The sequence below is a fragment of the Callionymus lyra genome, chromosome 4, assembly GCF_982586985.1.
Source record: "Callionymus lyra chromosome 4, fCalLyr1.hap1.1, whole genome shotgun sequence".
Classification (NCBI taxonomy): Eukaryota; Metazoa; Chordata; class Actinopteri; order Syngnathiformes; family Callionymidae; genus Callionymus; species Callionymus lyra.
Window position 1 is genome coordinate 27,074,927 of NC_141821.1, and position 16,343 is coordinate 27,091,269.

The 16,343-nt window shown below is 36.8% G+C and overlaps 1 protein-coding gene across 1 annotated transcript in view; it reads left to right on the forward strand.

Annotated features, from left to right (window-relative positions):
- Positions 1–15,491, forward strand: part of LOC148082304 (phospholipid-transporting ATPase ABCA1) — a 148,069-nt gene extending 132,578 nt beyond the window's left edge. The window contains exons 47-48 of the mRNA XM_087789468.1: positions 6,742–6,985; positions 14,979–15,491. Coding sequence (XP_087645594.1) covers positions 6,742–6,985; positions 14,979–15,101 — 367 coding nt within the window. The 3' untranslated portion in view covers positions 15,102–15,491. The remainder of the gene's footprint in view (positions 1–6,741; positions 6,986–14,978) is intronic.
- Positions 15,492–16,343: the final 852 nt, after the last annotated feature.

The following is a 16,343-nucleotide window of genomic DNA, read 5'->3' on the forward strand; positions in this document are numbered from 1 at the left end:
GTCGGTGATTGGCATCTGAAGGTTTGAAGCATAAATCCAAATTAAATCTACCCATAACAGATAGTCCGGACGGCTCTGTAGAAACATTTAACCTTGAGCTTCAGGTCGGTGCAACTGAGGAATATTGCTCCCTGATCAACTGCTGCTGGATTGCTTGCTTGAGTTGAAGGGGAAAATAAGGGAAGAAAAACTTCATCAGAGCCAATAAACTGTGCTTTGGTTTACCACCAAGCTACCACGAAGGTCCCGGTGATCAGAAAAACTAAATTAAGTTGGAAAACCAATAAAATTAGCTTTAAAGCCACCCCATAATCTTGTCAGTTGGTAAGGACACCAAACTAACCCGCCAAGGATTTCTCTCTGATTGATGCCATTCATATCGAGAGAGTTCTGCAGTAAGCACTCAGTAAAGCACAGGCTCTCATGTTCGGCTTCCTTTAAGTCGGCCGTGATATACTATAAAAGCAGAGTGCCCTTAATGTAATAAAGTAAATCCAAGCAGGAGCTAGAGAGGTTTTATATATTTATTTTTGGAATTAGAGTGGCATCTTAAAGTTTGGATCAATCTGTGGTGGCTGACATTTGCACATTCCAATAAAATCACTCTGTAGGTGAGCTATGCACTCAGTTGTTTATGACTCTCAAGTGTGTGACCGGGTGGCATGGCTGTCAAAACAAATGGTCGACCAGTTAACAGCACATCAACGGACATGTTGCAATTAAAAAGAAGGCACTGCGCACATCAACAACACCTCAACAAGCTTGTCCAACAAAAATAGTCAGAAGATTCAGTTTGGCAAATATTAATGGCATTCTGTTCCACTTGGATTGACTGTATTTATTTGATTTAATATTCAGCTTTTAGTCATACAATGTTTAACATAGAATGAGCTAGGTCATGAAATAGATTATAAACAGAGACGATAATGGTGGAGTAGTATAAAGGCAGCAGTATGATGACAATAATAGTCCAGTAGGTTCTAATCTGATTGCCACCTGCGTACTAATGTCATCATATCATCCTTTATGTTTCTATCCTGTCTGTTGAGATGGCAACCCTCTGGACAGGCAAACATGGAGCCAAATGGCGCTTTACAAATAAAAAACATTTACTTACTTACTTACTTAATAACAGGGATGTATCAGTAATTCTTAGTGATGGGTCGATGAGGCCTCATGATACTGCACTAGTTGTTTAATGATACAGTGTATCGATTTTAAAGGGCCACTAGATGTAACTCTCTACTTTATAATCTTTGGCTCTGATCTACTAATTCAATAAAAATGGCATAATTTTCACTGAGGGTGCCATCTAGTGGTCTTTAAACTGTATCATGGCACATTGAATTCTTTTTTTGTTTTTGACTTCCTGTCAGATCTAAGACCCAGACCAGCATGTGACCCTTCACTCTGTTTCCACCCCACCTCCTGTGGAGGCGTACACAGGCTCTTGCAGTGGCGAGGGTGACCTTTCCAGATTGCCCCAGATGATGGAAGGCTGTAGAATAATTCTTCGCCTGTCATGCCCTTATCTCTGTCTGGCTGTTTGTTTTAAATTACATGGAAGAGTGAATTCCCAGCAGACGAGAGAGGAGAGGGTTGAGGCAAGATGATGGCATGGTATTATAACATGCCACAGAGTTGACATTGAAGTTGTGTATACAAGTGCCGGATTCTTTTGACTTGTTTTGAGTGCTTTTAAAAAGTGCTTTACACTCCATAAAAACAATAATGAAGATGTCTAAAGTCGGCTCACTTTCACACATTTTACTTGCAGGAATCCAAAATATTTTCTTTAATATACATAGATGCTTATGATCAGCTAGGGTTGTAACCTCAACCGACAACAGTTCACACCTTTTGCTAAATATTGGTGCTAAGTGGTCTGAGAAACTTGTTTTAAAAGAAGAAAGTTCTGACTGGTTAAATGTTTCTCAAATTAGAAAATAATTACCAGTGCAATCACTTTCAAAATATCTTTTCTCCACCAACAGATGGTCATACAAGTGTATTTTCTCTTGAAACTCTTTTCGAAAAGGTTATCAGATGAGAAACAGCAGAATATAAATAATCACACATCTGTGCAATGGGTTCTCTCCTTAAATAAAACTATTCATATGATAAACATGTATTAAATCTTAATTCTTTAGGGTTTTAAACAAAGAGTATGAGGAAAATACAAACAGGATGTAGCCCCATAACAAAAACAAGAACCAAAACCGACTGAAAGAGTTTTTTTCAGTTCTGAAGTGAAAAGTAGTGATGGGCTTCATGAAGATACGCTCAGTAGAGGGCGCCCTCAGTTTGGAACATGATTTTTGGGTTCAATAAAATACCAATGTATTATAGAGCAGAAAGAGTCATCTAGTGGAATTAAAACATAAGAACACTGCTAAATGAAGTCATTATTTAACAGTTTATAAGTAACAAAGTATTAACGATGAGGCTTCATTCATCATTTCTACTGTTTCCGAACATTATACACTTCTCAAGGCTCTCGGTGTTTGATGTTGTTTTTGAATGTTTCTTCATCCTGCTTTTCTACAAAGGCAGTTTATTTTCAAGGAGACGGTGTATCAAAGATGAAAAGATTTTCTATTGTGATAACAGCCGCTGAAAAGAAAAATAAACATAAAAGATATTTCTCCCTCAAACAGCTGCCTAGTGCCCAGTACAAGCTGGCCAACCTAATTGATAAGTCCTTTTCCATTCACTGGCAAGCAGAGTTTCATTATTCACAAATGCCTCAACCAATTTTGCTAAATCCCATTGCCACAATTCTTCCCTCCTTATTAGATTTCTGTGAAAAATATTTTTAACATCAGGGACATTCACAGCAGCCCTTGGACAAAACTGTAATAGCTAAGCCATTCAGTGGATAGAATGGAAACTAAATTGCTTTACGTTTTATGATGCGTCATTTACGTCTATCGTAGAGGACAAGCTTTTGTAAATGTAAACCAAAGAACTTTCTTTTAATTCCTTTATTACAGCAGAGAAACAGGTTTTATTGTGGCTTGTTTAGTTTTAAGACCACTCCTTGATTGTATATTCAGTGTTTATCTCCTCTGATTATCAGCTACATTAAATTCAGCTTAGATGCAGAATTGATCTCAGTGCTGTCATCCAGCAATAGCCCAAATCAATGTGCCGCCTTAAACGCTCAACAGCAGCTCTCCTCAAACTTGCTTTAGGGATTCTCTCCATTGCTTCATCTTTTACAATCAATTATGTTGCAATCTGTGCAGCAACTAAACACTTGCATCAGTTGAAAACGTGACTTTGTATTTCACATTTGGATTCATGAGGTTTTCTTTTTGTTAGTGCTCAATAGAGAAATGTTGATCTATATTTCATCTTTTGCGTTCCTTCTGTTGCCGTTCTCACTCCTTCATTTGACTCATTTCACCTTCAGTCACCCAGTTTTGCCTGAGTAGCAATTCAGATACACGACAGTCATTGAATTCTATGATGATTTGTTGTCACATTTCATTCATTTCATCATTTTTCTAAAATTGCTAAATATTACAAAATAATGTGAATCGTCAGACAGTTTTGATCCCTGATATGCAGCCTCAGGAGACTGTTGCAGTCCAGACTTGCATGTCTCAGATCCTCCACTCCAGAGAGATTGTGGAGGAGTTTTATGCAAGTCAGGCAGCAGCAGTGAACTCACAGTAAGATACCATATTATATTGGATCTTTTCCTGGAATGAAAATGTATCTGATATGAGATATTTTATTGTCAACGGAAAGCGCCTTGATTCATAGGAACCCCATACATTTCCCTGTCAATTCTTTTTGCGTTGCTAAACAAGACAAGCTAACTCACAAGATGGTCAAAATATCCACTTGGACATTTTTTCAGGTTTTTCAGCCCAAATGTTGCAGCGTGAACCGCTCACTCAAGTGTTTTAATAATCAAAAATAGAACGTTTTTTGTGTAACGAGTCAAACAGCTGTTCCATACCATCTCTGCTCACTAGCTGTTCGATTGTATCAATACTAGACAGGTCGACCCAGGAATTAATAGTCACAACGTCACTGATCGTAACAAAGGCAACTTCACATAATAGTGGCAGAAGACAGACCTTGGGGCTATTGGTTTATTCCGACCTCAAACATAGTCAGTGAACCTTACTGTACCTCTGTAGCTGCCCCAGGTGTTTTCACAATTCTGTCTGAATTGCACAGATGTTGTCTGGGCCTCATGAAGCAGCTGATGCTGTATCACAATACAGTTTAAAAGTACACTAGATGGCACCCTCAGTGAAAATGATGCCAGGTTTTATTAGATTATTAAATGTAAGCACAGAGTGTCATCTAGTGACCTTTTAAAATTGTGATACTGTATCATGATACAACAGATGCAGTATCATGAGGTCTCATGATCATCACTAGAGAACAGACTTCCAATAAACACCCCATTGTGTTTAAACATGAGGAGTTTCCAAATACACGGCATAACATCACCCTGCAAGTATTTTTATGTTCCTAATTCTTCCCCCAAATATTACTCGTGACCATGGACAAATCCTCTTTTCCCAAAGGAAATTTCTCAGGAGATCAGAATCAGAAAATGTTTATCGCTAGTGTTGTTAACACAAAACAGGAATGGGTTTGGTGTTGACAGTAAAAAATATGATTCATTAAATAAATATAAACTTTATAAAATGCAATAATAATAATACATGATTACACGTAAAATAACTCGACAGCATACGGTTAAAAAAGTTCTTGAACTAGGACCTTTTGGTCCTAATTGATCAGTTTCCTGCCTGAGGCTAGCAGTTCAATCTGTCACAGTGACTGAGAAAATAGACGGATTGCGCACAATACCAGGGCTCATTCAGTGACATTATAACGATGTGTGGCTGTCCATTCACGTTTGCTTCATTTGATAGTGAAACCACAGCAGGTCGTTGATTCAGCTTGTCAGCTTCATCAAATAGTATACTTTGTCCCTCCCACTGGGACTTTGTTGGCTTAAAGTTTATGCACCATATCAATTATTGCCACTGAGGGAACCCCCTCGACTGTTCAAATGAAGCTGTATATGAGACCACTGTGAGTAAAGCCAACATTAGGGAATTAATTGCCCACATCACAATGGGTCATAAGAGTGCTAACGACGGGATAACAAGGCAGGATAACAAGGTGTTGTTGGTTTGTACCAGGAGTGGAAAACAATCCAGAAGACGGTTACTTCCGTTTTAATTGAATCTTAAGCAAGGGTGCTTTCTTACATTTAACAGTGTTTTTTTTATTGGGTGCATCTGTATTCATTTGCAGATTACCAAGCCTGTTTGTAGAGCACTATTCACACTATTTAAATTATATTTAAATACTGCTTTTCTGATGTAAGGCCTTTCAAATACACAGCAACCATAAAAAAATAAATATATATATATTTAAAATGATTTAAAATGTATCAACCGATTTGCATTTAAACGAAAATATGTTGAGCGTGCTTAAAAAGAAATGCTTGAAATATTTTGTTCAAAATATCTATAATCAACTGAAATATACCCACAACATCATCCAATCTTGAAAGACTCTATCTAGACACACCAAAGACAAAATATCTTTCAATAAAACCTTACAAGCATGTGGCTGGTCTTATTTGAGGTATAGAAAATATTTATATGCAATTCAGGAAATGTCCAAATACAGACGTGGGTAAACTGTAGAATGTTTTTTTTATAGAATCTAAAATATCTGTCTTTGATACAGATTATGAGAAGCTCTAAGATCTGTTTTGTATTCAATCAAGGAGTTTGCAACGGCCACTTTTTTTTCCCAATACCACCAGCTGCGATTATTTTTTTTTTATTACTCCATATGCTTCCAGAATTTGTGAGTTTTACATTCTTACATTCTCTAAGTAAAATACTAAACTCTAATGCCGGGGTCTTAACCGGTTGCAGGACCACAAGGTCAATTATTGTCGTAATAGGGCTTCAGGCTGGAGGTTTAATGTTTTATAGAATTTTGTGTGTTTTCACTTTGAATTTGGGACATTTTTTTCAAATCTTACGTGCTTTTCTCTTTTTTAAAGGCTGTTCCATCTTCAATTTATATTAACTATATAATCAAATAAATGATGACGTTGGATGTAATAATCTTTATTTCTTTATCATCTGGAGACCTTTTCTCTGCCCTCATAAAAGCTTAGACAATAAATGGATGACCGTAGAATATCTTTTCATGGGCCACAAGTTTGTGTGGTTCACCTGCTCGAATGAAGGAGTGTGCAGAGCACGAGCAGAGATATCATTGTGAAGATCACAATAAGAAGACGAGAGAAATGGAGGGGAAAAAAAAGAAGATGATTTCAAGCTGCAGATTAATTTTACCCTCGAAATGACGGATGATGAAACATCCCATGTTCTGAATCAGCGAGAGACAATATCTTAGTTTAGTCTCAACAGAGTTATGCCTTTCAGCATTTTCAAATCAGTTTGAAAACTGCTCCCGCTGAGGCTGGGATTTGATGCGCGTCATGTTCCTTTAATACAGTTTTACAGTGACAGTCTTACTTAATCAGCCATGTTGGTGAATGTCATTTTAACACATTTGTTTTCCGTTCTATGATGTTTTTGCAAACCCCCAGATGACCTATAAGTCAAATAATGTTAGTGCTTTAGATTAACTACAATGTTTCTTTTTTTCTAAAATAGTACGCAGCTTTAGAAATACCTTTTTTTCTTGAAGTGTGCTGACCACATGTTTCTCACCTAGATTCGGTGACGGATACACAGTGATTGTGAGAGTGGGCGGCTCCCCGCCTGTTCTCAAACCCGTCGAGGACTTCGTCCAATGGACCTTCCCAGGCAGCATCCTCAAAGAGAAGCATCACAACACACTGCAATATCAGCTCCCGTACACACAGGGGGCGCTGGCCAACATCTTCAGTCAGTTCAATAGACATCAGAGCCAGTTGGAGGTGGAAGACTACTCTGTGTCCCAGACTACTCTGGATCAGGTATGCAAGTTTTCTTATTTACATTTCAATGCCAATACACTTAACTGAACATCTTACAACATTATGTGTCAACCAGCAACAGAATTTGACTGACAGTTGAATCCGTAGTCAATAAGTTAATGAAAACAAAGCAAATAATGAAAATAATAGCATTAATCAGAAGTCTCAAATAAATGCATCGCTATTCAGAGGAAACTACATTTGCTCCTGTTGTGATTAAACCCTTTACACTCCTATTGTTAAATTAAACTCAGAAACAAACTCTAACAAAGAAATGTTTATTTTCTTTTACATAATTAAGATAGCACTCTGCCCATTACATACAAACATATTATAACAATTGATGATAAATTGATTTATATTTAATCAAAGCTTATTCAAAATACAAACATTTATACAGCGTGACGCATTACCTGTTATTGGACTCCATAATTCTGGCTAATTCAAAACAGGCAAAGACTACAACTGGCATATTCAGTCTGAGAGGCATCATGACACTGATATCCTTTAACAGAATCTCTGGAGTAATTTGATTTGATGATTGAGTCTCTAGAACGATGGCGTCTACACTGTCTATTGCACACATAGATACATGTAGATGCCACAGATAGAGACAACAGAGCCTGATCGAGTAATCGTAACTTAACGTTTTAACAGCGCTGACATCATACTGCTATCAAGCTAACTGTAGTTCTAGTTTCTCCACTCTTGAGCCACACTTAGATCTGGAGTGTCCTCGCTTAACTTCACTGTAAATTACCCAAACGTATTCAGAAGGAAGGAATAAAGTCTTTCAAATCATCACAGAGCAATGAATCTTTGGTTTCCACATTACAATCCTTTATTATCACGGTCATACTTTGTACTGTTTAAAATCCAAGTTTGTTCATCTTTTCTTTTTTTTCTTTTAATTTGTTTATTAATTTTTTGCCATATCGACTGATTGTTTTAAATTCAAAATAATACTATTTCAGCAATGACGCTTATATGGCATTGTGAGGACACATTTTTTTTTCCTCCAAAAAACATGTTTATATAAAAAGATGATTGAACAATGCAGCAAAAAGGCTTAACATAGACTGAACACAGGTTAATTCAACGTACAAAAAGTAGTTCTATATTGTAAACATATAATAAAGACTTAAATTAGGGTAACAAGGTGTATCTTTCTATAGCCATTTTCTATTACATAGTGTAAATGGTAGTTCCCATGATCCCATTTTAATTGTAATACATTTATAAATAACTAATAATTTAACGCATTTCTCAAATCTAATAACATGTCTATTTTGAGACAGAACACAATTCTCCTTTAACACCCTCTTGCTGTTGGTGTGTGGTCGCCACCAAGGCTTCAATACCCCGGACTGGGTTCATCATCAATCAGGTCATGATCCGTACACAACCTCTATGGTTCCAGATATTGATCAAAGACCTGGCGAAAAGGCCTCCATACGTGGGCAACTTTATATCACAATTAAAGCCCAGCAGCTTTCTGATTGGCGAGATAAACCCGGGTGGTGGAGCTGCTTCAGTTGGTGTTTTTCCCACTGACCCCACGGACCTGATGCAATCAGTCTCCCAGAGGTGACTCCTAGTGTGTCTGGACTTGAAAGGATGCTATTAGCTCAGCAGCAGCTGCCGGGGTGGGTGGATAGGGTGACCTCCAAGGGGTCCTGAGAAGCCTTTGGTGCTCCACAAGGGGTCAGTGCAGCTATATTCTCTGCCAAATATATCTATGAGTTGTCTCGCAGATTTATTGAATAAAGCTGCGCATGGTGTTAACCACCATAACACTTTCATTAGATCTTTGAAGTGCATCATTTCTGTACTTAACGTATACTGCTCTGGTCAAAACTGACTTAAGTGCACTCTTAATAAATCATACCTGTTTGTTGAAGTCACAGTATTAAAGCAGCGGTGGTCAGAGCGAGACACCTGAGGAGACCTTTGTGCAAGTGATTTATAGTGAAGAGCCTTGACCAGCTAGAGCGGCTGACCTGTGTTGCAATTAATATTGATCCACAACACTCCGTCCAGACAGCCGGACAAGGAGTTTCTGCCGCCAAATAATAGTGAACCCTGGGAAAAACGATGTGACTCGATCTTGAACGCGGCAGCAGTCGCTGATGGTATTTGTTAAGCAACGCATCATGATGTTCAGAAATAAGGATCAAATGACGCACTTGTCACTTTCATTGAGTCATAAAGGTAGCGTGGATAATACCATCTCAAGTACAGAGCCCGTGGTCGAATGTGTTTTTTTTATTTGATATCTATTTATCTGGAGGTATCAGTATCTATATTTGTAGCTTGTGATTTAATTATTTTGTGATTCAAATCTTAAGATATTTGTAGGTAAGTAATAGTTATTTGTAAGGTGCCTTTCTCAGACCAGGGTCACAAAGCGCTTGAACAATCAAAAGCAATACACAGATAAAAATACATACAACTTTAAAAAACTTTAATATTCTGTCGGGGTCGATAAGTAACGGAGGAGGAAACGCTTCTTCGCAATTATCCCGTGTGTAAAAGTCTTCATCGACTTTCTGATACTAAACAGAGAGTCACGATCTAAAGTTGTACCGGATTATATTTACATTATTTTGATGCGCCAGACACCTAAACTTAACCGGATCACTGATAGTCTCTATCTTCATTTTAGTGATTTCGTTCTATATCATCTAAAATAATATCAGCATGTGACATTTTACGAGTAAAAATACGAGCTCTTTTGAAACAAAGCTTCTTTTTCAGAGTCCTCATTGGATGAAAATGATGTTCTCACTCGCATATAAACAGGATATATGGCATTCAAACAAATATAAATAGATGCAAATAGTCAAACATCTTGTTGTAACCAGTCCAGAGCTCTTGCTGATTCAGTGTTATGTTGCGATGTTTTTCCATGCACTTAATAGTAGTTGTTTTTTTTAGTCATGCAATTGTATTTTTACTTTTTTTTAATATATATATTTTCACGTTCATAATTGCAAGAGTGTGTTTGCGTTGTCATGGGGACGGGTCATCTTGCAAGAGTAAAGACGACAAGTTCTGATAGCTTAAATGAAAGCTAATGTTGCCCTTGTTCATCGATGACATTAGTGCTCCAGCTTCAAAAGGTGCATTGAAGACCACCGTGCTTTAGAAGTGTGGTCTCTTAACTTGCTGAACAGATGGGATGGTAGAAATACAAGCATCGGTGCTATGAGAGGAAGGTTTTGGCTGATGTTGTTTAATTAATCTCTGGAGGTGCTACATCAATATGGGTGAAAGTCTTAGGAAGCAACTTTATAGCGACGAGTCATTGCTAATTTTTCTGTGAAGTGGTAAAACTGCAGCCGTTTTAAAACATGTAGACACAAATAACCTGAGGGTTGTTGAGTTAGTTCATGTCATCACAAAGACTTATACGCTCTTAATCCGACCATGAACCCATTTTGACTTACTTACACTTTTTCCCTCACAATCTTTTTTTTTGGTTTAGAAGCTGACCTGATCAACTGAGGTCTGTATGATGGTGTTAGCATTAAAGTAAGGCGACGGCTGCAGGTTGGCAGACAGTTTCTTTGGTTCGGTAAAAAACAAATAGGTAGGTTTAGTGAAAAATTGCCACAACCTAAAGTACATTTAATTGTGGTTTTTGGCCTCAAAAAAGGAGAAGCGTATATTTTACAGTTATGTTGTGTTTACAACAATGGAAATAAAAGTTTCTTATTCTGAAATAAAGTTAATTATTGTTGAATGTCGACTGGAAGAAAATACATATTAAGATCAATAAATCCAACTTATTCCAGTTTAAACAACAACCACAATCAACCATCATTCATTTATAGAAATTAACTTTTCTACTAAAACAAAGAAAGTGGGCACATAATTATAAAACTTCATAAATGTAAGTTATCAAGGAAGAATTATGAAGATTAGTTTGTAGTCTGGAATGTTTATTATGTTTATTAGAATAATTAAAAGCTCACAGAACAGCACGCTTGGTCAATGTTGGTCAAGCTGTGGGGCCGTTTGCAAAGGATCGGAAAAATTATTTTGTGCCTCTTGATGATGACAGATGTAGACTAGAAAATGAAAAGGAATCGAGCAAAATGGCAAGATAACTTGTGTTTAGAAGGTGCTCTGAGATTCAAACAGTGTAAGGTGAAGCTTTATTCTTTTCTGCCTCACACATGGGGTGCCGAATGAAATAGGTATTCATGAAGCTTTTTTATTTTGAATTGCGAAATCACAAGAAAATGGAAATGAATAAAGAAATAATAAATTACATTTGTCAACAAGGATTTCAAGATTTCAGAATTTTCTACCACAGCAACAAACCACAATGTCACAAATCCGTTTAATTGACTATAAAAAAACATTATATATTTTCTTAAAAATTTTATAATTAATATTACAATTTTTTTAGTTGCTAACAACCTACAAAACACAGCTGGCCAAATAGATAATTCTCTTGTCAAAAACATTTTTTTTTAAATATATTCTGACTTTTAATTTCAAAAACATATTTCTCTACAAAGAATAAATTAACCAAAATACTGGAAATTTTGACTCAAAAAGAAATTGTTCTGTAAAAGAACTTGTTTTCAATTCAGAACGTACATGCAGTCACTCAAAGAACACCGGGGTTAAAAATTAATGGATAATGTTGACATTATAAAAACTGGATAGACTTTTATGTTTCAGCTCTTCAGGTATTTGCATGAAAAACCTCCACTGTTTTTACACTAAATCTCTTGATTGGAATATTATGTCCACATGAAATGTTCCTATTCAAAAGCATTCCATTAAAAATCAGTTTTCTTTCTTTACTGTTTATTGAAGGACGTACAGTATACTTCTTACAATATGAAAAATGAACAAAATGAAATGAAATACAAGAACATTCTATACAAAAATACATCAGCAAAAAGCCGACACAACTGCTTCTGCTCCTCTACCTTGAACCTCGCACTCACTCATCTTGGTCCAGACATAATAGTGTTTCTATCTTCTGTTCCAAAAACATCACATCTAAAGTTCTCCTTTTAAGCACACTGAGTCGTATCTGAAATGTGGTGCGTATTAGCGACTGAAAAAAAAACTGTAATCATGAGTTATTCAGTCTACGTTTTCATTTCATCAATCTCACTCATCGTCAATATCTTCATGGGTCCAGGTCTGCCCCTGCATTAGAGGTTATTTTTATTTCCTGAAGATCTCTTCTGAGTGCTCTCACTTCTCAAGGACAAGTTTGATATGGAGGAGGAGTTAATTGGGTGATTCATTGCGTTCTTCTTCTGTTCTGCCTCAGCAAGCTTTGAATAAACAGTGGCTGCAGCTTCTGTAATGTAATTAATGCCTGTATCCATCGCATTATTAGGTAAAGGCTGGTCGGCTGTATCCAAACGTGACACCGGTCAGCAATCAGCGGAAAAATATTCTGCAGGCTTCATTCCATCATCTCTGTCAGATCTCTCAAGGTCCTCAGAAGTAGACAGGGTCTGTGGCAATAGCAGATATTATTGTCCAAGAGACTGTGAGACAGGGATGGTTCTATCCTCCTCTCATCAGCATCTTCTTCCTCGTTCTTTCCTGATGAGCTGTGTTGACAGCCCAACCAAACTCATCAGTCGGTGGGACATCACACAAACTTGACACGTTTCGCCTCCAGCATTCTGCTCTTGCATTTTTTTCAACTTTAAATGGAGATGGATGACATGTTATCTTATCTGTGCTGCTGCTGTTGTAGCTCGCTCGCCATCTAGCGTCCGTCCCATCGCTTCTTTTCAAATTCGAGACATAGATTTTTGTCTTTGGCATACGTTGACAACACATTATCGGCTGCTCCTTCCACAAAGCCTTGACTTTAAGTTCACGGCCCTCTTGAGGTCACTACAATACGGATAATATATGTCTAATATGTTATTTTACATATTTACTAGTTAGACTAATAATATTCTTTATATATGTATATATTTTGTGTAATGACAGGTTTAAAATCAAACAATCATGGCTCCTGAGCGGTAGATCAGAGACAGTGCTTTCATGTGAAGTGCTGAAATACTTTTTGAACTTACCAAGAAGATAAATCAAGAAATAGGAACAAGAGCCTTTTATCTTGTACAAAGTGACAATGCTGAAACTAATTTACGACATTGTAATTACATTGTTCTAACCCTAGGAATGTTACAACAACTGTGGTTTCATCCCAACTAACAATAAAAAAAAATGTATTTATTCCTAAATTCTTGCCAGTATATCATCATATTAAGGCTTATTTTCTTCTTTATTCTGGGTTGATGGCCCCTCACAACATCAACATCGTATAATGGGACTACTTTCTACAAATTTCTATTCGTAACATGGGCATTCTTTGGTTTTTTCTCAGAACAGCCATATTAAGACAACTTCCTGATTATGCTTTTGCTCAGCAATGAATTCTATTTCACGTGATTCATTATTGAACAAATGGTGAAGATACTATTAGAAGACAAGCGTATTTGAGTGTTGTTACGGTGGAAGGTAGCCAGTAGACTCCACCCCATCCGATGATGGCACATGCAACTTGTAAGCTAATCGGCCGGACTCCTCTCTAAAAGGAGACTTGTGGTTTGCTCTAGTGGACTGTGTGACTCCGGAGTTAGCTCTCTGGGTTTTTGTGTGTGGCAGAGTGCAAAGAGAACGTTATTATAATAAAGTGCTTCTTTTTCCTTTCTGATTTTTTTATACTCGTCCTCGTAGTGACTCCTGATCTTTTGTTTTTCAATTCCATTTCTTTTGTTTCTCCATCATTTGAATAGATTTAGTGGGTGTTTGTGGATGAGTTATTCAAGAGTTATTAATCTTTTAGACCTCTAGGGACCAATATTGTGTTGAGTACAGTTTTTTATTTTGTTAGTTTCCCCTTCCAGCGACCTCTAGTAAGTTTTGTCTAATTAGTAAAGCACACCACATACACCATGGAATGTAACAAAAAAAAATAAAATCTCAATCTTATGGTAGCAGTGACATAAATATTCTGGGTCGTTGTGGCTTTTATTTCTCTTTTGATTCATTCGAAAAATAAACTTGGATTTGTGTGTTTAGATGTGTCATGTAACAGTCAGGTTATATTATGAATCTGATTAATATTGCAATATTAGTCTCAATGATGTATCGTTTTTTTAATGATACAGTGTCTTCATTTTGAAAGGCCACTAGATGTCACTCTCTACTTTATAATCTCTGACTCTGATCAACTAATTCAATGAAACCTGGCATCATTTTACTGAGGGTGCCATCTAGTGGTCTTTAAACTGTATCATGATACAGCATCTACTGCCTCATGAAGCCTCATCAACCAATCAAAAGCTTGTCTTTATAAAAACAAATCAACCACAAAAACATTTTTCTATTTTTAGTAAATTATTTTCAACATGTTTGATTTTGAATGTGCTTAAGAAAAGTGCCACAATGACACGGCTTCTGCCTCATCAAGTCATATGTGGTGCAAGTGAAACATTTATACATTTTTAATTTTGGATTAAAGAATTTATCAGAACTCATCGATGCCTGTAACTTCATTTCTCAGAGTATTTAATCCATTAAAGCACACAGCAACCTTCACTCTTTATTAATGTCTACAGCTACTGACAAGCAGTAGATGAAAAAGCGATGCTCTTATCAGTTTATATTATCCTTTATATTATTATCTCTTGCCTGCGCTGGATAAAAGCCTGCACTGATGTTTACAGCGCAATGAAAATCTTTGGCAGATTTTTACAAACAAGGCGGGGCTGCTTCCTGCAGAGTAAATACGCATCTAAGATGAAGTCCGGAATTGTTTACTGTAGTTCTGAGTCTCAGCTTGTTGAAGCTTTAGGTCCGACTTGGTGTGCGAGCTGAAGCTCTAGCAACAGGGTGGTTTGTTTTCCCACTGTGACCCATCTAATGTTTGACTCTCTGGCCAGAGATAGTCGTGTGTACGCAAAACTATTCTTATTTCTTTCTGTTTCTCCTGCAGGTTTTTGTCAATTTTGCACGACACCAGGACGGGGAGGAGGAATCACAGGCTTATGACAACATGGTGGACATTTCGGATGAAAAACAGCCTAAAATGTCAACCAAAGAAGAGCATCGTTTCTAACACATCTCCTTTACACACTCGTTTATGTGAATGATATTTACTGTTTCAATTTGTTTTGTATAAAAAGAAACTTTCTTAGTCAGAATGTTTACTTACTTACTTTTGACAACATCCTGCAAGATTTATTTTATCCTCTGGAGTTTCAATTAAACAACAGCCCAAATGTTGCTTTGATGGCTGGATATTAATCTCAGGGTATTTCATCATTTATATAAAAGAATCTCCTACAAGTTGCTGTGGTAGCACTAAACAGAATTGCCATCACAGCTGGAGGCTGTTTTAATACCATCTTAGCAAGGAAGAAAAGGATTTTGTCATCAAAAACTCAAGATGGATTTCTTTCCAGGTAACGTTGTATGCAGTTTTTGACAACACTGAATGTACGCTATATTTGCCAATAAATTCTATTTAAAATATGAAATGTGATTGATTACTAGACGAATACAAGCACATGTATCTTTTTTTGAAGAGTGGATAAACATTTTTTCTCCATTGACATTCCTACAAGTTCATACCCACTTTGGTTTTCCGTTTCTTAACCTTGACTACCCAGCAAAACATCATTTAGATCAGTCAGTCAATCTGAAAGAATGTAAAGAACTTCAGACGCGGTTTAGTTTTGGAAATGAAAAGGCTTTGAAAATGCAATTTATTCAAATAAAATGGTTTACTATCAATTGATCCAGGCCATACACATGTGAGCTGAATGTATTTGTACTAATAAATAGCTAATTTGAAACCATAAAAAGTTAGACAACCTGCGACGCTTTCCTGACATAAAATAAAAGAACCATCAAGCGTTGGTGACAAGTGAATAACATTATTAGTGAGATCGTACATGATCGTAATTAACATTCACGTGAATGTTCAGCATGGGAGACGCGACATCTCCCCAGACCACGCTGCTGCTCCTCTTTAAAAGGCTGATTAGTTATCAGCACATATACTTTCTTTGTGTTTGCAAAACTCAATTATCGTGTTTTCCCATTAGTTAACGGCGTGAGTAGCTGTTGCTCCCACAATGTGAGTTTGATTTATTCATTAGATCTAATAAAGGCACCACAGGAATCTAATTTAAAGGACAGCGTCTCGTGGAAATTAGAAACACTGATATTACACGTCATCTAATGACACTTGAGAAAGCCTGTCTACTGTCCCTCTTCCCGGGAGGCTTTACATCAAGATTTGCGCCTTGCATATACCGAGAATTAAATAATTTATTACCTTTTTAATTTGATCTTT